General features: G+C 38.3%; 1 protein-coding gene across 3 annotated transcripts in view; it reads right to left on the minus strand.

Annotated features, from left to right (window-relative positions):
- Nucleotides 1-17,497: 17,497 nt before the first annotated feature.
- Nucleotides 17,498-24,427, minus strand: part of Gyc88E (Guanylyl cyclase at 88E) — a 227,035-nt gene continuing 220,105 nt past the window's right edge. For 2 of the 3 annotated variants that reach the window (XM_081738809.1, XM_081738808.1), the window contains one exon: nucleotides 17,498-18,222. In XM_081738809.1, the coding sequence (XP_081594935.1) occupies nucleotides 17,738-18,222 (485 nt within the window). In that variant the 3' untranslated portion in view covers nucleotides 17,498-17,737. The remainder of the gene's footprint in view (nucleotides 18,223-24,427) is intronic. The other variant, XM_081738807.1, reaches the window with a different exon arrangement.

Genomic DNA, 24,427 nt, shown 5'->3' on the forward strand with positions numbered 1-24,427 from the left:
CTCAGGACAAGGTGAACTAATGGTGGTTTGCCATTGCCTTCCATGGGATGATGATGACGTCCTAAGAACGGGAACTTCAGATTAACGTGAGATCCGAACCACTTGTATCCCCACCGGGAATTGAACCCGGGATCCCTTGATTATAGGCCAACAAGCCTAACCACTTATCCACGGGGATGATCAATAAATGCCTCTGCTGATGTAAAATGGTGGCATTAAAATCTTCCTCAAGAATAGGAATAAGGTAAGTTCCCCCCTGCCCCCAGTGATTCGGGTGTAAATAGACGAGTTGGGAGCTTTTAGCAAATGTGTAGGGGCGCAAAAGCATAAATCTGACCCTGGTCAAATTAAATACTAGATTGAAAAATACTGTTGCTCATCTAAACTGTTCCGAGTATTTTTCATCTCTCCTTTTTCTTTCTTCCTTTTCTTTTTTCCTCCCGATTTCCCCCCTTACTTCGACGCTCGGGCCGACGCCCCGCTCGCCCCCCTCAAGGCACGGCCCTGCTCTTATGCTCCCAGACTTCTGATTCACCAATATATTGTATTAATTATTATTATTCTGTCCTTAATCTAATTCAAATTAGACATTAATATCACGTAGACTTATTTAGGTAGATTATTTTGCTACTTAAAATCATTTCATTAATACGTTCTTTGTTTACAGTCATAATGCTACCTATAGGAAAACCAACTAGTGGATTTTCAATTATCTAATGGTTAAACCTTCTATATGGTATAGTTTAATGATCTGTTGTTTACCCTATATTTTAATGTATTATCTCTATAGTTTAGAGAGTGGTGTTCAGTTATGTAAAAATAATCACAGATACGTGTTTCATTTGTATTTAGCATCTTTTCTTAAGCAACTTAGAACTTATGTACTGTAGAATTGGTTGTACTTTTGATGACTTACAGTATAGATATTCGTAATGACATATTTATGAAAGTTTCGTAGAGTATCGGAAGAAGTTCCTCTAGAGAGAAACTGTTTTTCACTTCATTTTATTGTAGCTACTGCATCGCCTTGCATATTTTCATCAAGATGAGGCCTACTAACTACTAAGTTTTACAATGAGATTATAGAACTGATCGCAAGTTGGCAAAAGTATGTTGATTGCCACTGTGATGATGTGATAAAATAAAAAGTGTGCTCTGTAGATTAAAGTAGATGTGCTAGCAGTGTACACTCATGTCCAAAATGATTGTCGCATATCTATAACTGTCTTCTTGTAAGAATATAATTTGATAATGATTTGCAGGGTACTTTTAATACTATGTGTATAATCGGGAAATGTATATTTGTGGTAAATTTCATAGGAAAAGATTATAAATACGAAAATTAATATGAGTAAACCAAAATGTTGCTAAATGGACAATAAAATTTTATTTTCGTTTTATTGTTCTTATTTACTGTTCTTTTGACATGAAATTTTTCACATACATGTTTTTGCCGATTATACACATACTAACATTATAAGAAATACCTGGCGAATTCGTTATCAAATTATATTCCTACAACAACATATTTATAGACATGCGACAATAATTTTGGACATGAGTGTACACTGTAAAACAGATGGTTTGAAGTTCTCACTCTCCATTTGGAGTTGTTTGTCAAATGCAGCTAGTTGAAATGACACACAGCCTGTGTGTTAAATCAACACAAATGTAGAATCTTCGGTATTGTTTTCTGCGTGATTGCCAAATATATTGGGCATCTAAGTATAAAGGCTTATGAATTGAAGGTACAGGCAAACATAGTAGAAAGAAATACTTAAAGAAATCCAGGCATACGCAAAATTTCAACATGCAAACTGCGCGATGTGTTTTCAATTGTTTTACATAATGTTTCTGAATAAATATGTCAACAGCGAGAAACAACATCGTATTATTGTGTCACTTCTACACTGCACTACAGCTCACCAGTCAGCACCGGTGACTGTGCTTCAAAAATGGCGGGAAACAAGTAGAATCACGATTTAAGAGTCAAACATATTATGAGGATATAGGTAAGAGTTTCCTATCGTTCTGGAACAAGATTTTGGTGAAGGTTGTGTTTCGCACCATCAAGAAGTACTTCACAATAAATGTAGGGGAGGACGATAAAAATTTTTTTATGAAGATTTTCTATACCAAGTGTTCTGTAGTTTACTATTCTTATTTTAAAATTAGAATCTTCGGTAAGCGCAAGCATGCATACCACATGCTTTTCCACACAGAAAACTGGTTACATCAACACCACACACGTAGTTATTTCAACACCGACATAGGTACCGTAGTAACACAGAAGTGGAGTAGAATTAACACCAAAAATGCTGTTAATCTAGTGGTCTGACCTTGAATTTTAACACAGGAAGTGTTGAATTAACACCTATACGGTGTTACTTATACGGCTTTGACCTTGAATTATGTCATAGATTGTGTGTAGAAATAATAAGAAAATTATGTTGAAGTAACACAGGGACTGTGTTATATTGATAGTTAACATGGTGTAATATTAACACAAAATAGCTAACACACTACTGTATTACTTTCTTCGTGTTGGTGCAACACCGCCACAAGTAACACTCAACCCTTTTCTCCACATTACCGACCATGACATGGTATCGAATCAACACCGAAAATACTAACACAAATCCGAATTTAACACCGGTTGTGTGTTAAAGACGTAACACACACCCTGTGTTAAACGCCAACACCGCGGGTTCTGTGCTGAAGTAACACTGCATAGTGACTGTCACTCTGGAACCACTGCCCTGTGTTAAATTAACACAACCATATTTTAAAGTGTACTGCGTTATTTTATAAAGGTAACAAAGAAAATTCTGACACTTTTTCACCTGTGAACTATCAGTCTGATGTTCGGACACCTGTTGTTCAACCTCTCAGTCACACCCCTTTGCCAATACCCATTGGGTCTTCCAACAGGATTCAGCATCGTATCGTAAGTCGACTCAAGCTTGGCTCCAACCGAAATAGGTATCGTAGTAACACAGAAGTGGAGTAGAATTAACACCAAAAATGCTGTTAATCTAGTAGTCTGACCTTGAATTTTAACACAGGAAGTGTTGAATTAACACCTATACGGTGTTACTTATACGGCTTTGACCTTGAATTATGTCATAGATTGTGTGTAGAAATAATAAGAAAATTATGTTGAAGTAACACAGGGACTGTGTTATATTGATAGTTAACATGGTGTAATATTAACACAAAATAACTAACACACTACTGTATTACTTTCTTCGTGTTGGTGCAACACTGCAACAAGTAACACTCAACACTTTTCTCTACACTACCGACTCTGACATGGTATCGAATCAACACCGAAAATACTAACACAGACCATGTTACCTAGTTTATCACAGTGACACCGTGCTCGTGGGTTTTCTCGGGGGTTCTCCCGTTTCCTCCCACATTCTTCATTCCACCATTGCATTCATTACTCATCATCACCGTCTCCTTTAGCCTAACCAGCATAACCGTGGGACGTAAAACTTAAAGATTTATAGTTTATCACAGTGGACAAAGAGCCAGATGGGAGTCCTCATCTCAACATCCTGGATTATCATCTGTTTTCCAAATTGGAGGCCAAGGTGTCTTCGAGGGAACACCCTGATATTCCGTCACTGAAACGTTCCATTGTGCAAGCAGCAGCAGCGTTTCCTTTAGAAGCGGTGTTTAGGGGTCTGTGTGGCCGCTTGCGGCGGACTTTAATGTCGCTTGTGCACCGGATTGCAGCCAATATACAGGGTGTTTCAAAACAACACCGACAACGTTTGGGAGGTGATTCCTGACACCAACATAAGACAAAAAGTAAAGACCAACCTGGGTGCACAAATGCTGCCTTTCGGAGTTACAGGCTGTCGAATAAAAATGAACTTTAAAGGTCCATAGCTCCAAAACTATAGGACCTACCGTAGTCGGGTCAATACTTCACTTTGGAACTAATATGTGCTCTATACAAAAATACATGTTTCAGAATCCTAAAGTACTCACGCAACAATTTTTATAGAGGGAGTTTGGCTAAGGGCAAATAATTTGAAGTACTCAACAACTAGCTCTGTAAAAATTGTAGCGGAAGTATCGCAGGATTATGAAACATGGATATTTGGATAGGGCACATGCTAGGTTCCTAAGTGAAGTCTTGACTCAACTATGGTAGGTCCCCTAGTTTTGGAGCTATGGACATTAAAAGTTCAATTTTTCATGTCTTCGACAGCCAATAACTCCGAAAGGAAGCATTTGTGCACCCAGGTTGGTCAATACTTTTTTGTCTTATCTTGGTGTTCGATATCACCTCCCAACCGTTGTCGGTGTTGTTTTGAAACACCCTGTATGTATCTCTATAAAGAAGATACCTAATTTCGTGTATACATTTCACGGACATATGCAGTCAGTCCACGAGTTACGTCAATTCGAAAACACAAATTCATGGTTACGTAAGAAGTTTCCAATATAAGTAAAGCTTACGAACCGTACCTACATTTGAAGTAAGAAGAACAAGGTGTTCCAAAGAGTGGAAACACCAAAATAAAATCCATACTTTTCAGAATTGGGAAAGAAGGAAAAAGTGATGATAATAGACGAGGAGGAAAATCTTTTGAGACATATCCCCATGCCGTAAGCATCTGTGAACCACCGATGGGCAACTAACAATATCTTGCCAAAAATTGGTGGCCCCGCAACGACGATCCGCGGTGGCCATTTTTCAGTTTTGAAAATTATACCGCCAGCGAAGAGGCGCAACAGAAAGCCAATGAACCACAAAATTACTCCCCCAAAATACGTTAAATCGCCTATATGTATCATTTGTTTACATTACACAGTAAAAAATGGTTATGTTAATCCAACTCAATTTTAACATAGGGCAGTGTTTCCAGCGTAGCTACCGCAATGCGGTGTTAATTCAACTCAGACCCCGCGGTGTTGACGTTTAACACAGGGGGTGTTACGTTTTTAACACACAACCGGTGTTGAGCGGTGTTAAATTCGGTTCTGTGTTAGTATTTTCGGTGTTGATTCGACACCATGTCAGGATCGGTAATGTGAGGAAGTGTTGAGTGTTACTTGTGGTGGTGTTGCACCAACACAAAGAAAGTAACACAGTGTGTAGTGTTAACAATTTGTGTGAATATTACACCATATTAAGTATCAAAACAACACAGCCCCTGTGCTATTTGAACATCATTTTCTTATTATTTCAACCCACAATCTGTCATAATTCAAGGTCAAAGCCGTTTAAGTAACACCGTTTCGGTGTTAATCCAACACTCCGCTGTGTTAAAATTCAAGGTCAGACCACCATATTAACACCGTTTTTGGTGTTAGTTCGATTCTACTTCTGTGTTACTATGACAACTATTTAGGTATCAACTCAGTGTGCGATGTTGAAGTAACCGTTTTTCTGTGTTGGAAAAGCTTGTGGTGTGGATGCTTACGCTTACAGAAGATTATAATTTTAAAATAAGCATAGTAAACTACAAAACACTTCTTTTAGAAAATCTTTACAAACTTTTTTGTCGTCCTTCGCAACATTTATTGTGAATTATTCCTTGATAGTACGAAACACAACCTTCACCAAAATCTTTTTCAAGAATGATAGGAAACTCTTATATATATCCTTATAATATGTTTGCCTCTTAATCGTGATTCTACTTGTTTTCCGCCATTTTTGAAACAGTCCCCGGTGTTGACTAGTAAGCTGTAGTATAGCGTAGAAGTGACACAGTAATGCGGTGTTGTTTCTCGCTGTTGACATATTTCTTCAGAAATATTATGTAAAACAATTGAGAACACATCGCACGGTTTGCACGTTGAAATTTTACGAATACCTGGATTTGTTCTAGTATTTCTTTCTTCAGTGTTTATCTGTACTTTCAATTCATAAGCCTTTATACTTAGATGCCCAACATATTTGGCTATCACGCAGAAAACAACACCGAAGATTCTATACTTGTGTTAATTTAACATACGGTACAGGCTGTGTGTCATTTTAAATACCAGCATTTGACACAACTCCAAATGGAGAGTAAGTTGTTCTAACCACCTGTTTGTGTTATATTTTAACACAATCGTGTTAACATATAGGCATGTCGTTGAAATAACAAAACGATTTTTTAAAGTGTGAGTCTAAAACACATAAAAAAAGTTAAAAAAAGTGCCCCAGATGGACATGAACCACCCACTTTAGTATTGCGAACCGCGTGTTCTTCCGACTTCGCCACGGAGGCGATAAAGAAAACATCGCTTGTAGAGGGATAAATCGTTGATTCGTTTAATTTGTTTAGTCAGAGTGCTCCTTTAACTGTGCATATTCGCTGATAACCGTTTGGGATCATATCAAATGCATTCGCCATGTAATTTTATAACAAAATGGCACACGTCTATTTACTTTATTTCATAGTTCACCCATATTCACTTTATAATAATCAGTGACAGTCACAGTTTCCATGTAAAGTCATACAATTATATGCATTCGTCTCAAGATTTTTCATGTCATGATGTAGAGGTAGGTGCTACTCTTGACTTCTGGAGCTTACTTTACGAACAAATCGTCTGGGAAAAATAATATATAATAATAAACGCATACACATGACTGGCGATAGTGTGTGTTGGTCCCTTCGCGATTCTCTGCGACGAATCGAAGGAGCGCGGACCAAAATGAAGTCCTTGCTGCTACTCGGTGATAACTTCAACACCCCGACTTCGTTTTGACTCGAAGAATCCCTGCCCCTAGTGGCATACTAGCGGTAATCCTTCGACTGTCACTATATCGACGATCGATATTTACCGGCAAATATGCCACTAGGTGTTGACGACGTTTACGGCACCTTCGACACTGTCTTGAAATCCGCCATCTTGAAATGGCTGGAATTTTTTTTAAAATGGGAACCTATCCTGTTATATATCAAATAGGATTGAAATATTTCCAGAAAGCCAGTAGTGAAATGTTTTTGGCTCTAAGACCAACCGTTCCAAAGTTTTAACTGATTTTGTGCACTTACCTGGATATAACACTGCGGGCAATGTGTGGCCCACTTTACAGCAATTGTTCAATATGCTGTCCCTCCTGAGCAATTGTTAAATGAAATGAAATGAAATCTGTGAGTTTTACGTCCCACGGTTATGCAATTGTTAAATGTATCAATTGTTGCCAGTCATCCATCACTCTGCTCAGGATGTCCTCAGGAGTGCTAGCACACGCGTCAATAATCCTGCGTTGAAGGTGGTTAATGTGCCTGATGTTGAAAGCATACACAACGGATTTCACGTAGCCCCACAGAAAAAGAATCCAGTGGAATTAGGTCTGGAGAACTTGATGACCATTCCACAGGTCCTCGCCGGCTATCCATCTCTGTGGGAATTGCTCATTGAAGTACTCACGAACACATAATTCGAAATGAGTAGGTGCCCCTCATGTTGATAGAACAAAGGGATAGAGCCATCCTCTAATGCGACGGACGGCAGGATCTCCTCAATCATGTTATGGTAGGTAATTGCATTTAAACTTCTCTCGATGAAGAATGGACCCATTACACGGGTACCTCACACACCGCATCACACCATCACTTTGTGAGAACGAACGACCCGAGAATCGTCGTACCAGTGTGGATTGTTGTCACACCAATATCGGTGATTTTGCTTCTTCACCTCGCCCGACACACACACACACACACACACACACAAAATTGGTCCCGTCCGAGAACAGCACGTCATATGCGAGTCGAGGATTCTGTCTGATTTGTTCCGCGGCCCACTCACAGAACTCGACTCGGCGGTCTGGATCATCCTCGGTTAGATATTGGAATAGCTGTATCTTGTACGGGTGCCAGCCACTTATGCACAGATACAATTCGCAGGATGGACGTACTGGATACACTACATTGTTGGGCTAGGCGAGGGGTACTGCGGATGGGACTTTTCGTGAATGATGGTAACACAGCAGTGGATGTAGCTTCGTAGCTTCGTCAGCAGCTGTGCGAGGCCTCCCTGATTTTGGTTTGTTTTTCACCAACCAGGTTTCTGTAAATTTCGCTGTAACTTTCCACACTGCGCTATGGGAAATGGGTTCCCGTTCTGGGTGACGAGCGTTGAAATCGTCTGCGTTCGATGTGCTGCTGTACTCTCCTGAGATCAACACGATCTCTATAAGCTCATATCTTGTTAGTGCCATTCCATGTTACACCATTTGAAACAAAAGGAAATCAGTTAAAACTCTACAACGGTTGGTCGCAGAGCCAAAAACATTTCACCACTGGCTTCCTGGAAAAAAATCAGTCCTATTTGATATTTCACACGACAGGGTTCCCATTTTAAAAATTTCCCGCCATTTCAAGATGGTGGATTTCATGACGGTGGCCGATGGTTCCATTATGTCTCAAAAGCCTTTTCCCTCTTGTCTGTTATCATTACTTTTCCCTCTTTTTTTCCAATTCTGATCGGTTTGAATTTTATTTGGATCTTTCCATACTCTTGTACCATGTTGTAGTATTAAATTTCTAAATTCTATCTTGCGAGCCATCTAGTGACTGAGGTATGACCTACTGCTAATTTGGAATAATTTGTCGATTTTTGCTTACTTTTCATACTTGGTTACGAAAATGTTTTTTTGCAAAAACTCGACGTTTCTTAAATTTCGACGTATGGAAAAAGAGCCCTGGATCGATCTATTTAAGTAAGTTGAGGGCTTTTGGGATAGAAAATCTTTTGTTCGCCATTTGCCATTAAGACTTTTAAGCAAATTCTAATGATTATACGCTGTTCACACTATAAACAAAGACTGAGAACCCTAGGTTGGGAACCGCTGGTATACTGTGAACAGCTTTCTCTTGTTCTTACAGTTTTAAAAGTATTAAGAATAATAAGTCAGATTAATGCAACGTATGGTTTTTAATAGTTTTTTCGACCAAAATAAGCTATTACAAATTTATCGTATGTATTTTCAGGTTAACATTCTGATATGACGGAAACGAAGCTAATTTGTTTGTTTGTTTGTTTGTTTCTTTCTTTTTTTCTTTTTTAAAGTTCCTAATGTGCCTAATGTAACAAAATAATCCTTCAAATTATCAGTGAATATGGTTTGCACCTCTTCCATGCCAACGCTCCTTTCTTTATCAGTATCGTCCCATCTTCTGCTTGAGATTCTCTTCCAAAGACCATTTCAGTTTTAGAAAATAATTACTTCTCCATTGCCTGGGCTTTCACAAGTGTTTACAATGTGTTCAACAGTGCATTCACAATAACATCTTCTTCAAATAAATTAAATAGAAGCTTTGAATACTTCTTTACATACAAAGTAGAACAATCGATTAATACAATGTATATCAACATCCACGTGTGATGGCCAATTCATGCAGAAGTAACGTTTTAATTCATTTCTGATTAACCTAATTTAATAATTTCTGAGACGATGCTTCATCATTCTCCACTTCATTCGTTAACTAATTCTCCAGCAGACCATCATATTACTATTATTCCAGGTAAGCCAAAATGATATGATGTAGGTTGATTAAGATATTTTTCCTCCTAAACTTCTTTTTGTGTGCCAAAGCTCGGCAACTACAAGTCAAATTTTTCTTTCTTTTTTTTAAAAGGTGCCAAAAGGATTTTTAGTGCAATAAGGATTGAAGTATCAGGGAAATTAACTCCTCCTAAGTTTCGGCATTGATGTAAGGTAGCCAACAGTGTTCCCTGTTGTAGGCGTCTGTAGTTTGCGTAGACGGCTCTAAGTATTTTTGCAGAATTTCCCTTTATTCAGTTCTGTTGAAGCAGCAACAAAATAAGTTTTTCCACCAAGTTCTCTTTGGCGCTTGTGACTTTCCTAAACTATCTATGCTGCCGTTGAGGATTCTGTCCAACTCGGACTCTGAAATCTCTCGGATGTCATGCTGAGATATCTCGCTTCGAAGGTCGTCTTCACCCCTCCACGAAGATCTCTTTGGCGCTTGTGGTTGTGCTACACTTTCTGTGCTGCTGCTAATGAAGATTCGGTCTAATTCAGACTCTGTTATGTCTTCAAGGATAACATGTTCTGATAGTTCATCATTGGATCCAACAGTGGTGCAGGAGTTGTGCGTATGCATTCCTTTAAGCAACTGGTCTTGTACGTCGAAAATATCAACTTCTTCCTCTTCTTTTCCTGTGTTTTGGTAACAAGAGCGACTTGATTGATCACTGTCTTCGCTATCGAGAGAATTCAGGTACTCTTCTAAAGCTTGTAATTGGAGGGATGGATCCTTATGAATCTCTCTAAAGCGGCGTAAATCAGTTCTCACACTGACATAGGGAAGTAATCCTTTTAGACGCCTTTCCTCAAGCGAGTACCAAAACACAGCAAATGCTTCTAAGGTGTAAATAAAAGCTGTTGTCACTACTTCTTCATCAAACCTGTATGTATAGACAATATTACCATTTGCATCACAACTCTGATACTCCCGACACCTCCGTTCACAACTAATTATAATTGACGGATCATCTATATAGGGAAACTTCTGCTTATATTTATGTAGAAACGAGGTCTTTTCCCACTTTTTCCACTTGCCACGTGAGGTCATTTTTTTGTGTTTAAACAACATTTTGTATCAAGAGCAAAGTATCAACACGTCTTATCTTCAACCCTTGTTCGCTGCACTGAATTTTCCAGCTCTTAGTAACGACAACAGTGAGTTCAAGAATAGAAACTTCTAATTATATAAACAATGATTTACAATATTTTATATTAAACATAATATATAGAGAATAGACTAACAACATTGACATACTGAAGACAGATCAGCACAACATTGTTGACCTTAATGAATGTACGTATATGTTTGCATATGAGTGTTCTGCTCGAGAAATTTTTTTTATAACATTTGCCGAGTAGGATCAGGTGGGCCATTAGGAAAGTACAGAATGGCTAATGTAGTACAGTTTGTTTCACAGTAATTTGGTTCTGTGAGAAAGTAGAAGTTAGTAGTCAAGGGATAGCCTAGAAATTAGAATCAGGGTTTCCATGTATATAGAAACTGAGAAATAACGAGTATTTTACCCTTTTCTTTTAAATTATTGTGTGTATGGGGAAGGGCAGTGCCGGATTTACGTATAAGCTAAACAAGCTATAGCTTAGGGCCCCATACCCTTGGAGGCCCAAAAATTCAAGGAAAAAATTGAATGCACATTTCCAAAATATAAGTAAAACAATAAATAAAGTAAAATCTACATATAGCAACAGTGCTTCGTTTGTGTAGGCCCCTGTGATGTAAGTAGTAATGGGGTCCCTTCTGTTAGCCTGCTTCCTAAAATATCACTGGTTTCTTCATTTCTGTATATAGGGTCCTACGTTCATCTGGACACGTATTAAAGGGTCCCATTATCTTCAGTAGCTTAGGGCCCCACTAAACCTAAATCCTGCTCTGTTTTCGGGGCCCCTAAGTTGATTGTTGACACTGTCTATACCATTTAAGTCTCTAGGCTTAGCTTCCATTAGTACCCTGGGTTGGTGGGAACGGTTGACATGTAAAAACAATAAGAGGCGACTGATATTAGTGTCGAATCCATAGTTCTTAATATCGCAGAGATTAATAATTACAATGTCAATAGTGTTAAAGTACAAGATCAACTCTCATCGGTAAGGGGGACAAGAAGGGTTGAGAAATAAAATGTCTCAAATGACTGTGATTAGTGTCGAATTCATAGTTTGGATTCGTTAAACTATTAAATTACAATCGCATTGACATTTAATGCCACATTTAGGATTTTAGCTGGATTGGGAATTTATACGGCAGCATCGAAGGTGTTGGTTGGACAGCTATAGATATTTGGATGTATTTATATAAAGATCCAGTGTAACTCCGGAATGCCTGGAAAAACTTCGACCAAATTTGATACACATGGCACTTTCAAACTGGGAAAAAATGCTGTGGTAGTAAGATATACCTAGGGATGAGACTTGGAAGGAATGACATGTAAAAATAATGCATAACGATTGATACTAGTGTGCAATCCATAGTTCTCTCGGTCGCTGAAATTAATAGTGGCGCTTTCAATGCTATTTCAGTCCTAGTTTATTCTCATCGCCATATGATGAGGGGATGGAGAGCTGAAAAATAAAACGTAAAAAATTACTGATTTTTTTGTCGAATTCAGTTTTTTTTTTTTTTGGTCGGGAAAAGGTTTGACGTGTTTCTAATAACTTTTGGACGGTAGCTTGTACCATTTGAATCTGAGCTTTTAGGTTGAATCAATTTCTTAAAGGCGTATTTTTTGGCTGTGTAGGATCTTTCAATTTTTATGTCAAAGGTAGAGTATCTTTTTTCAATAAACTCTTATTGAAATCAATATTCTAACAGGAAGAAGAGTCAAATATTTCCCATAAACGTTTTCTCACCGTGGCAAAACCTGTCATTTCACCTATCATACAGGGTGTTTCTAAACAACACCGACAACATTTGGAAGGTGATTCCTGACACCAAGATAAGGGGAAAAGTATAAACCAACCTGGTTGTATAAATGCCTCTTTTCGGAGTTAAAGGCTCCCGAAAACATGAAAAAATGAACTTATAAAGATCCATAGGTCCTAAACTATGGGACCTACCGTAGTCGAATCAAGACCACTAAGGAACTAATATGTGCGCTATCCAAAAATGCATGTTTCAGAATCCTAAGGTGCTCACGCAACAATTTTTGTAGAGGCTGTTTGCCTACGGGCATACAGTTTGAAGTAATCACCAACTAAATCTAAAAATTGTAGCGAAAGTACCACGGATTATGAAACATGGATGTTGAATAGGGCACAAACTAGTTCTTAAATAAAGTCTTTGACGCGACTACGCTATCTCTCATAGTATTAGAGCTATGGACCTTTAAAGTTCATTATTTCACGTTTTCGGCAACCTATAACTCCGAAAGGAAGCATTTATGCACTCAGGTTGGTCTATACTTTTCGTCTTATCTTGGTGTCAGGATTCATCTCCCAAACGCTGTCGGTGTTGTTTTGAAACACATTGTATATGCGAAAGTTTATTCAAGAATGCAAGTGTTTATTGATGGTTGTGGGGACTATTTTGATAAATATTATGAAAGGTATTATGTAAGATCTAGTTTTTTAAGGAGTCTGTAAAAACTTTTGGCATGTCCCTCGCATATAGTTATGTCGGTATTATCACCAATGTCCTTTCATGCTGATTAATTAATGATTGACTCTTTAGCGTATCTGTGAGTTCCTGACGATGATTGCTATAGATTGTGGTAAACTAACTCCGAACCATTATGTTAAAATTAAGACTCCTACGAACTTTGAATGTGGGCCCACGCTCATTGTAAAAGAGCGCAAGAACTATTTAATTTGGTTTACCTAGAGCCCTTCTCCGCTGTTTCAATGTTATTTATTTATGTATGTCATCGTGAGTGTCACAAGAGCTAGAACTTAACAATAAATGGAGTCACTGAAACAATATCTGAAATAGTTTCTAACTAACTACTTTCACTGAGATGTAACAGCGTGATCGTGAGTCCTTAATGAATAAATAGAACTCTATTCAGCTTTAGCGTCGCTAAATTTTAATCGATAATCAAGGTCACTGAACTGAATTCTTATTTTTTTCTTTGTCTTTCAGTTAGGTGCTATGATAAATTCTTGAACTGGAGAAAACTAACCAAACGGAAAAGACCTGCTAGTACCAGAGTGATCATATTAAAAGTGAAGTCACGAATTAAGGTAGTGAGACAGTCATGTCTCACACTAAACCAAAACACAGAAAACACCATCTGTAGTGTTCCTCATTATCCATTTTCTAACGAGTGTTGGGCTTGATATCTGGTAGGGATACAAGTGTTTCCAAGTTAAACTGATTATCCCAAACGTAGAAGTTCAAAACCTCTTCTGAACAGAACACCCGTCAACATCTAATTATTCGCACAGTAAATTCCTATGCTAAGCATTGCGTTGTTTCCTTAATTCAAATTTTCGAGCACCCGTATTGGTTATTTTCTCTTACACGGTAGAAGTGCATATACTTCAGTAATTATCAACCAGAATGCGATCATACATTAGTGAGTCTCGATGACTGATCAAAGCCACGAATCTAAAGAAATCGTAGGTAGTCTATTGATCTCACATGAGCACACCCTTGAGAATTCTCGATGTGCAGTAAACGTTTCTACCATGCAAATGGTTCTTACAACTATTGGCAAAATCTGGGAGATCTTGACCATTATACTGCTTTTGAGACTACTTCTTTCTTACAAGTTGCGGTAATTCCCCTCAGGATTACTTTTGAGAGTGAAAGGTAAGGGTGTTTCCTAGAATATTATGTGATATGTGCATATATATCATCATATAAAATATCAGTCAAGGTGACAGGCAGCGGATAATACCTATTCCGAGACGTTAGCTACTAGACTGCATGATCAGGATAATATGGTTTCACGTTTTAATGTATATACGATTTATTCCAGTTTCAACATTTCTGTAAATGTGAGATTTTTCTAGTGGGTGGCTGTAACTTTGTTACATACTTGTTTCAGTGACACAGAATCATGCAATTTTAAGACTGTTGAACTATTTACACTTAACCGGAATCGTAGAATTTGCATTTAATTTGTAAGTCCTTTAGGCAAGTTTGGCTCAGGCCGGACGGATAGTGAAGAAATGAATCAGTGGAATGAAGAGAGTTGGCGAGAACGGAAAGACCGCGAGAAAAGCAACCCAGGCGCTGTCCAGAAGCCCAATGAAAATGCGCTTGGACCAACAGTTTGTCTTTCTCGATGTTATGTAGAGAGTACACATCTGGTCGTGACTATCAACTACTTCCTTGTCCTTGTTGTAGAACTGGTTGATTTCTTCTTTCCCACTTTTATAATTTCTTTCACTATCTGGATGCATCGTAGACAAAAAGATTACCTTTTTGTTTCGCTTTGGTGTAATTGGCAGAAGCATAAAACCATTTGCATTATCAAATGCGTACTGCACTTTCCCTTCTTCTGACCTTTCGAGAAAGGATAGCAGTATGCATCTCTTGTTTTCTTCCATGTTTACAACTAGTATGAGGCCTCTGACTTGAGTTTTTTGCCACAGGGATTGACATGTATTAATTGTCTGTTATAATGTTCCGATTTGATTCCGCAACTACTCCTATCAACTCGAATATAGAGAGCTCCTTTGTGGCTAAGCGGTTAGCGTACGCGCCTTTGGCGTGGGAGACCCGGGTTCGATTCCCGGCGGGAGCTCATGTGGTTCGGATTCCACGTTAATCAGTAGGTCCACGTCTCACATAGCCTCGCTGCTGAACGGGACGCTAAACTAAAATCAACTCAACTCAACTCAACTCGAATATAGCTTGAGTACGAACTGGCAAGTCAGGATCTTGAGTACCTTTACCGATGTATACTTTGGAATACAACGAATAGAAAGTCGTGCTGTCAGCTACCACGTAAACTTTTATCTTGTATTTACGAGACTTCTTTGGAATATACAATCTTCATACCAATGTAAAGTGAAAGTTTCAAAGTTTTTTGCAATACATTATAAATGTTCAACGTGTTCACCGTCTGCTGCACGGCAAACATCTATGCGGGAGCTGAACTCGTCCCACACACGTGCAAATGTATCCACTGTTACTGAGTGCACGGCAGCTGGGATACGGTTCCTCTGATCGTCCAGTTATTGGTAGAGGTGGAACGTAAACACCTTCCTTAACATAACTCTATAAGAACTAGTCACATGGGGTGAGATCAGGAGATCTCGGTGGCAGAAAACCTTGTGCTCCACGGTAGCTATCTCACTCACAACTGATAGGGAAACGAATGGGGGCCAATTGCCGCGCGAACTCTACCAGCCGCTTCGGGAACCATCATTGCCTACCAAAACTTTCAACCTTCCTCTTTCCATTGGTATAAAGATTGTTCATTTTGGATTTGTACTTTAATTACTACGAATTTTTAAAAATGGGTCCATCATTTATAATAGCCCTGTATTGTTTGAAGCTGAATCTGCCACAGAACTCCAACACAGTACACCCATTCCCAGGCTTGTAGTTCACCTGGCAGACTCCCACAAATATCTCAAAAACTTCTCTGATTGGTGACAATTTATCGGCAGCTCTGTGCTGGTCTCGCGTGGTTCTGTTATGCACTCTCAAGCAATAGAGGAGAAACAAAAACCACTTCTGTCTCATGACAGCAAAGCAGAGCTATTTTCCAGTGCCGTCCATTGTCCAAATGCTTGGTGCACTTTACTTTGAACTTTTGGTTACACCAAGAAAGAGCCAAAAGAGCTTTCCGTTCTTCCTCGTTTGTGTCGTAGGTGAATCCACATTTACCCTTGTACTTGCTTCTCACTCATTTCGAAATCACAGACATCATTGGGAAAGACATGAATACTTCATATGCTTTAAGGGAATATCAGCTTCACTTCCAGCTCCTATAGGACCTGTTTTTCCACTTGCCAAGTTTCTCGCTGGTCTTCTCGATCATTTTAATTTTGCTGCCCTCACGTATCTATCCTTTAAAAGTACCTTCCCATTACCGTTTTCTTCCTCTGACTCAGACCTGCTTGCACTTTTCTCATCCTCAGAATCAACCACTTCGTTAACATTATCGTCATTCTCATCCTAGCTCAAAGTGTCCTGATATATTGTCTTCCTTGTCATTGTTTAGCTCGTTCAGTATGCTAGCATTTCCTGTATAGATAACGTATCGCAACTAGCCATTATTTCTATTTCTTGACAACTGCTTGGAAACAATGTGTCTTCTGCTACTAGCGTCACCAACCCTAGAGATTGAAATGTTACCAACCCTGGCGAAAAATTCTCTCATATTCCACGAAAATATATTATACACAAGTGAGTATAACATAATAAATAATAAATTATTATTATCTCTATGATATACTTCAGTATAAGTATGTGATACACAAAGCATACCTATGAATATTAATTTAATAGGTAACATTGAACAGGAAAGTACCATGGAACCTATCGTAGGCAGGTCAAGACATCACTGAGGGACTGGTATGTGAACTATCCAAATATCCATCTTTCAGAACCTACGGTATTTGCACAATCATTTTTAGAGAGGCTGTTTGGGAGTACTTGATCACTCTTCACCTACCTCTCTAAAAATTGGTGTGCAAGTACTGAAGGCATTCTTAAACATGGATATTTGGATAGTTCACATACCAGTTTCTCAATGATATTTTGACCTGACTACGATAGGTTCATAGTAGTAGAGCTATGGACTTTTAAAGTTCGTCTAGTATTTTAAGTTTCCGGGACCCTATAACTTCGAAACTATCCACTTTTGAGCACATGCTTATTGTGAACTTCTTTTCTTATTTTGATATGATGAATCTGTTCCCAAAATATTGTGACCCATATATGTAACACCCTGTATATTTTCATAAAGAAAAACTCTAGCAAAATTTAAGATAGTCCAAATTTTTTAACTTGTCTTACTCTGCTAACAAATTGGTCTTAGCTTTTTTTTTGCAATATTTATTTCTTTGTCATGTTATGATTTAGCAGGCTGTAGATATGCTCAATAGTAGCGACAATTTTCACCTAATATTAGTGACTCATAATGGTCGTTTCTCACGTCAATTGATATTGACTGTCTTGAAATGTGTAAGAATCAGTTCTATAAAAATCGTGCAAACTCAGCTCTGTGCATAATATAATATATAAAAGGATAAGAAAGTAAACACGTTTTTACATAGTTTATACATTTATAAACAAAAACAATTCGACAACATTCATCACACTAGTTCACAAGCATGACTCTGTACTTTTTGAATTTTACGTTTATTTCCAAAGTTACTGCAACATTGTCCCGCATTTGTACTCTGCTTTCGCTCACTGTTTGCCTTCACGACCACCGACAAAGTAGTGGTTGTAGTTCTTGACTGAGACACAGCACCATCAACTGCCGCGATGGTAGTGGTGGTTGAATTAGAGACGTCACTTGCATCAACAGCTTTAGTTGTCGGGGATAAAGCGTTCGAAAAAGTAGGTGTAGAATTTTCTTTGGAATTGTTGCAGTAGTCCTCAGTTCTGGCTTGCTCGTTTCCAAATTTACGATCCCAAATGGGTGCCCGATCACACAGCTGGATTGGAGGTGTTGGTGCCCGCATCGGTAGCTCCTCACGTTGTTCCTTGGTCTTTCGTTGGGTCTGTTTTGAGGGGGCACCACCAGTAAAGTAGGTTATGTTCCGATTACCATCAACAGAGTTTGATCTTGAATCTGCAAGAGATCATAGTTATTGGCAAAATGTCAAAAATACAAAATAATTTGACATAGAGACATACAGAGCGCTAATCTTCCGATAAAATTTCTTGTACCAAGAACATTTGAAACGATGAAATGATAGTAGTATGTTAAGTGAGAAAAAAATGCATGTCTAACAGTGTGGAGTCTCTCATCTGTAAAGTACTTAGAACGCAGAAGAAGTAAATGGAAATAGTTGCCGTGCTAAAAATGATGTACCTGAAGGCAAAAGTTAACCGCACGTTGAGGTCTGAGCTACAAATATTTATTAACAAATGCTTATCACTCATGTTAAAAAATGTACCTTGTTCATTACAAGGTAATACCTCACACGATCCTGCTAATCATTATATTTATGTAATCTTTCAATCTTTCCATTTAAACTACTCCTTTGTCACGGTTGTTTTGTGGGTGTTTTTCAGGCAAGAAGATAGACTTTGTTATGGTTGAATTTTCCTCAACTCCGAACAGTTTTGTTGCAACATTAAAAGAACCCACAATATGACGCCGCTAGTATTTATGTAACAATAAAGTTCAGTCTGAAGATATTGTGAAGACTGGTCAAGAATTTGACTTAATATTTACAAAGATCTCATGAAACAACACATTGAAATTTCGTAATAGTCATCAATTGCTACCACGCGATTGGCTTAGAAGTATATACATTCTCGCTTGTATATTGTTGGTAAGGTATGATAACTGGTTAAGGTGCACTTGAATAGTGCTGGATAGAAGTGTTTTATATACAGGATGTTCCAATATGATCTTTCCCACTTTGAACTCGTATAAGTCAGAAAAGGGGATAGATAGAAAGGTAAACTTTGTGACTTAATGTTCACACAGTCTTAAAGGTTTGTTCTATAGCAACAGGTCCAACAAATCTTTCTTCTCTAATTTCTTTTGTATTTGTCCTTGCAAATGAGGCGTTCCAGGAGATGACCTTCCAGGAGATGGCATAGCATATGAAATAGTTGATAGAGATCAAATCTGCCACCCAGGTCCAGCAGAACTGCCGGACGCGTTACAGACGCACAGCCTCATTACGTCCAACCATCGATAATGATAAACAAGGTTTAAAGAAACCGGCAGTGTCATCATGAAGAGGATGAGTTCTGGACGTCCGATCACGAATGAAGTAGATGTGGAACGGCTGCACTAGACATATCTCCGGAGTCCAACTAAATCAGTCCGTCAAGCGTCTCGATAGTTGCAGCTACCATTGACCACGGTGCACAGGGTGCTACACAACGGACTGAAGATGCATGCCTATAGGGTACAGCTGCTGTATTCGCTTCAACCTGATGATAGGCCATCGTTTCCAATTTAGATGCTGAATCGCATCGACTAGAACCCAGATTTTTAAAGGTGAAGTTTTCGGACGAAGCGTGCTTTTGTGTGTCCTGGAAGGTAAACCAAAACATTGTCCGGACAAGAACTCCCGCGTAAGCATGGAAATCGTCGTGGGGTGTGTTTCAGGAAAATTTGGTGGGACCTTTTTTCTTTGCAGAGGCGTCAATCCCTCGACTGTTTACCTGGACATGTTGGAACAGTTTCCATTTCCACAGGTCGAACACCTGCAACCTGTCATTCTGCTGCTGCAGAACAATGCCCCTCCTCACTGGGCTTCGATCATTAGGAGAGCTTTGGACGACATATTTTCAGGTTGTTGGATTGGTAGAAGAGAACTCATTGCCTGGCCCCCAGATTTCTGGACACCCCACTAGACTTTTTCTTTGGAACTTTGTGAAGGATATGGTCTAAAAGATCCCAGTGCAGGACCAGCAGGAACTGCGAGCTCGTATCGGCTCAGCACTTGAACACGTTACGGAGAACGTACAAGGCCGGACTGGGTGGAACTGGAATATCGCTTATATATCTTGCATACTATAGGAGGCATATACGTTGAACTCTGTTAAACAAAGAGTAAAACTTTAGGTATGTGTAAACATTATGCCCGTTTCTGACTTATACCTAATCAAATTTAGAAAGATCATTTTGGAACACCCTGTATATCACTAATTTACTTTCGTTCTTATGTGACCATTCAGCGTGTGCTTTTAGATTTTTGTTGCCAGTAAGTATGTTGTAGGGATTTGAATATGCGTTCCAGAAACGAACTTTGAAGTTTAGAATAAATAGATTATATAACATTATTTGAACGTCAGTAAGACTTACGTATTTTGGTGAAAATGCGTCTATAGTCCAGATTATTGATTGGTAAACCTAAACTAGCTGTATGTTGTTCTTATACATTAGTCAGACATTTTCATTAATATTTTGGTTGTTTTATTGTGCAATATGTTGATGATAGAGTTATGATGTTAAGACTTAAAGAAAAAAAAGAAGGATCTAGTAGTGATGCAGACATATGCATCGACTGAGAAAAAAGAAGAAATTATAGACAGAGAGAAGAGAAGTGCATGTGATGGTAATGGATGATTTCAGTGCAGTTGTGGGAGAAAATCAAGAAGGAAATGTAGGCAAATACGGTTTAGGTGAAAGAAATGAAAAAGGATAGGGACTGGTCAATTTCTGTAGACAAAATTCACTAGTAATTGAGAACACTTGGTTCAATCAGCACAAGAGAAGAAAATATACATGGAAATCCCCAATAAACGGCGGAAAATATCAGTTATACTATGTTATGAGTCAAGACAGCTATGGAATGGCATGAGAACGCGAAGACCCTTCCTGGGCCCGACATTTTGTGTGATCATAACATTGTGCTGGCTGGAAGTGGATATTCAACTGAAAAATGTAGGCGAAAGAAAAGTATGCAACAAGATGCGGAATACTGAAAAGTTGTAAAACGAGGAAGTTAGAAATGTTTTTGTATTGACCTGCCAATACTGACAGAATACCTATGATGATGATGATGATGATATTCTGCAATTGAGAATTTCAAAACATATTTTTAACTATTTACATAGAAATAAAAATTCCCAATACTCCAAGAGGAATACACCTAAGGAAATACAACCCCATTTCGCATTACTTTCAATGAGTTGTATATATATTGTATATTTATACCAGCGTTCCTCTCATAATTCTTAAATTCTACCAGAATGCGTTTCTTAATACTAATTTATGGTAATTGGATCTAAGATTTTTTATAAGTAACTGTTAAAGTTTAACATTATCTTTTTCTTTCAAGCTTATATCTGACAAGGAACGGACATGAACGTGTCATCCGGACATCAGAAACGAACCTAATCCATTCGATAAACATAACAAAGATATGTTCATGCACAAAAAATTAGGTGCCATGGACAACAGAGTAAGTCCCTGGGGCCCATTAACTCTGTTAGTAAAAAGAAAATCATAGACTCGCAGTGAAATAGCTATTGCATCAACACTGTTCATGGGAAGCTCATGGTTTATAGTTCATTCTCTTCAGCATGAAACAAACTTTCAAGAGATGCTATGTGTTGGGGCCCATAACGTACTTGAGCAGGGAAAACTGACAGGATGTCCTCTTACCAATACACGCTTTCCCCTCATACCTATTCTGTCTATCAATACAAAACTTGGTACACACATTTCTTATCCTCTATAGTATTTTTCGAGATACGTTTGCATTGTGTCCGAGGCCACTCCACAGGGGTCCAAAGTTGATGGGAGAGATTTATGGAGGGAATTTCCCCGACATTCTCCCAATTTTCCCTGTTTATGTATGTTTTTGGCCCCAATACGTAGTACCTCTGGAAAGCTTGTTTCATGCTGAAGAGAATGAACTGTAAATCATGACTTTTCAATGAACAGTGTTGATGCAATAGCAATTTCATTGCGAGTCTACGATTTTCTTTTTACTAACAGGGTCAATGGGCTCCAGGAACTTACTCCGTTGTCCATGGTACCTAATTTTTTGTGCATGAACATATCTTTGTTATGTTTATCGAATGGACTAAAGAGTGACAAACATCTTGGCATTTCAGCTAAACGAATAAAACGCAAGCTCTGAAGCGACGTTGCCGAGTGAGAAAGGGGCGTGGCTAAGCAGCCGAACTACAGCGCAATCAGGTGGCAGGGGATGAATGTATACAAAATAAACGTGACAATACTGCAGCTCTCTCATTTGCTAGCAGCATTTAAAGGGAACTTGGAGCTCCGCCTTCAAATGCCAAGATGTTTGTCACGCCGTCATAGGTTTGATTCGGATGTCCGGATGACACGTTCAGGTCCGTTTCTTGTGAGAACGAAGATAGTTCTTTATTTGTAAGGGCGGACTTTCATGCAAGCGTCCGTTGCCTTCGTTGCTTGCGATTTCTACGTGTAGCCAATAGAAAGTTCTGTTACATGTAAAACCGTACTTAAACAACTTTCTCAATTGTCTATTGAGCCACATCGCAAGCAAAGAACGCAATGGACGCTTGCGTGAAAATCCGCCTTAATTGTGAAAGGCAAACTCTTTAAGTTGATCAATATTTACATTCGCTCGAATTGACAATTTAGAAGAGTTTATGTATTATGGTAGAAGAGGTAGTGTGCTTTATTTTCTTGTGACCACATAACAAAACGCAATATTGAAATGTAAAGAGTAGCTTCATACAACACAGAAAACCTATTGTAAAACACTAATATTTTTTTTTAGATGAGTTACTTTTAAGCTGAGAAAGCTACACCATATTTCTCAAATGAAAAATATCATGTCAAGAAATTTTACCTTTCTATCATATTTCACTGAATTTCCTATTTTCCCAATATTAATCTTGCGTTTTTAGGAATTACACGTACGATAATTCTTAGCAAAAACTGTATGTCAAATCATAACATTGCTACATGAATATTATCTATTTTACATATTTTGATTATCTAATTTAGTGATGCTGTTTTACATAAACTTAATTATTACAGTGTGTACTGAAACAGTTAGATGTGAGTTGTTAAGGGCTCTTGATGTGTATAATAACACAAGCCTAGCTAATAAAGCAAGTTTCAAAATCAACACAAGTAAACAGCACAAAAACTATAGCAACATTATAACGATTTAGATGTAAGTTTATTCAATGTCTGTTTGTTTGCCGCTAAGTAGTATAGCACGTACTTCTCACGAACTTGTTCCGAAAATCTCACGAAAAACGCCCTAAAATCCGCCATTTTGTACCAAAATTTACCCATGTTCCCAAAATCTCACGAAAAACGCCCTAAAATCCGCCATTTTCTACCAAAATTTATCCATGTTCCCAAAATCTCACGAAAATGAGGGTAAAATCCGCCATTTTGTACCAAAAAATTTACCCATGTTCCCAAAATCTCACGAAAATGGATGCAAATTTCCTCTTGAATGTTTTATCATATATTTTAATACAATTTTATATTAATTTATACAATTTATGCTGATTACTTACCGTTTTTCCCCAAGCCTTTAAGAAACTTGTTTCTTCCTTGCTTATTCATCCCTCAAGTGCCCAGAAATAACTGAAGAAGCTTCAAAGCATGTCCACACAAGTCTTTTTTGTTAATCTTGAACGCAGTTGGTCTTGGTATTCAAGAAACTAATTCTAAAGAAAGAAGGCACCTATAATAAAAGAATGGGATGTTCTAAGGTGACGTAACTAAAGGAGAAAGGCAGAAAACAAAAGGATAAAAAAGTAGTTGTTGGACCTGAATCTATCCAACGTGTGAGGTCTTTGTTCATTGGATTGCCGACAAACACCATTGTAATCGTAGCAGATGCTTCTTTTGGAGCTGTCTCGTAATTTCATCATTGTGTCAATTAAGGAAATAAGAAAGTGTCAATTTAACGTGACATATGGAAGCCAGAAAATAGTGTAACAGCAGGAAGTGAGAAAGACATGTACGTTAAGAATGGCGGGGGTAGGGAGCCCTTTGATGGAGTATCGAACGTAACATAGACACAGGTGTGCTGTAATTTTTGGGTGGTCCAGGGTTTTTTGAAGGTGGAGGGAGCGAACTGTGTTCTGGACATTGCTTAATGGGGGGACTGTGATTTCTACTGCATGGAAACTGAAAAATATGTGAAAAAAGAAAGAAATAAAAATTATTATTCTAACGACAGAGAATTTAAGAATGAGATAGGTACGTGTCACTTTTTAAAAGCTAATGTATTGCCCCATATTGAGGGAACCGCACATAAGATGGAGGGGTGAAGTGTGTTTTTTGTTTTGTGAGCAAAGGACCACTTTAAACCGGCGTGCGACTTGTTACGCATTTTCTTAAG

The sequence above is a fragment of the Thermobia domestica genome, chromosome 14 (assembly GCF_964235325.1).
Source record: "Thermobia domestica chromosome 14, izTheDome1.hap1.1, whole genome shotgun sequence".
Lineage (NCBI taxonomy): Eukaryota > Metazoa > Arthropoda > Insecta > Zygentoma > Lepismatidae > Thermobia > Thermobia domestica.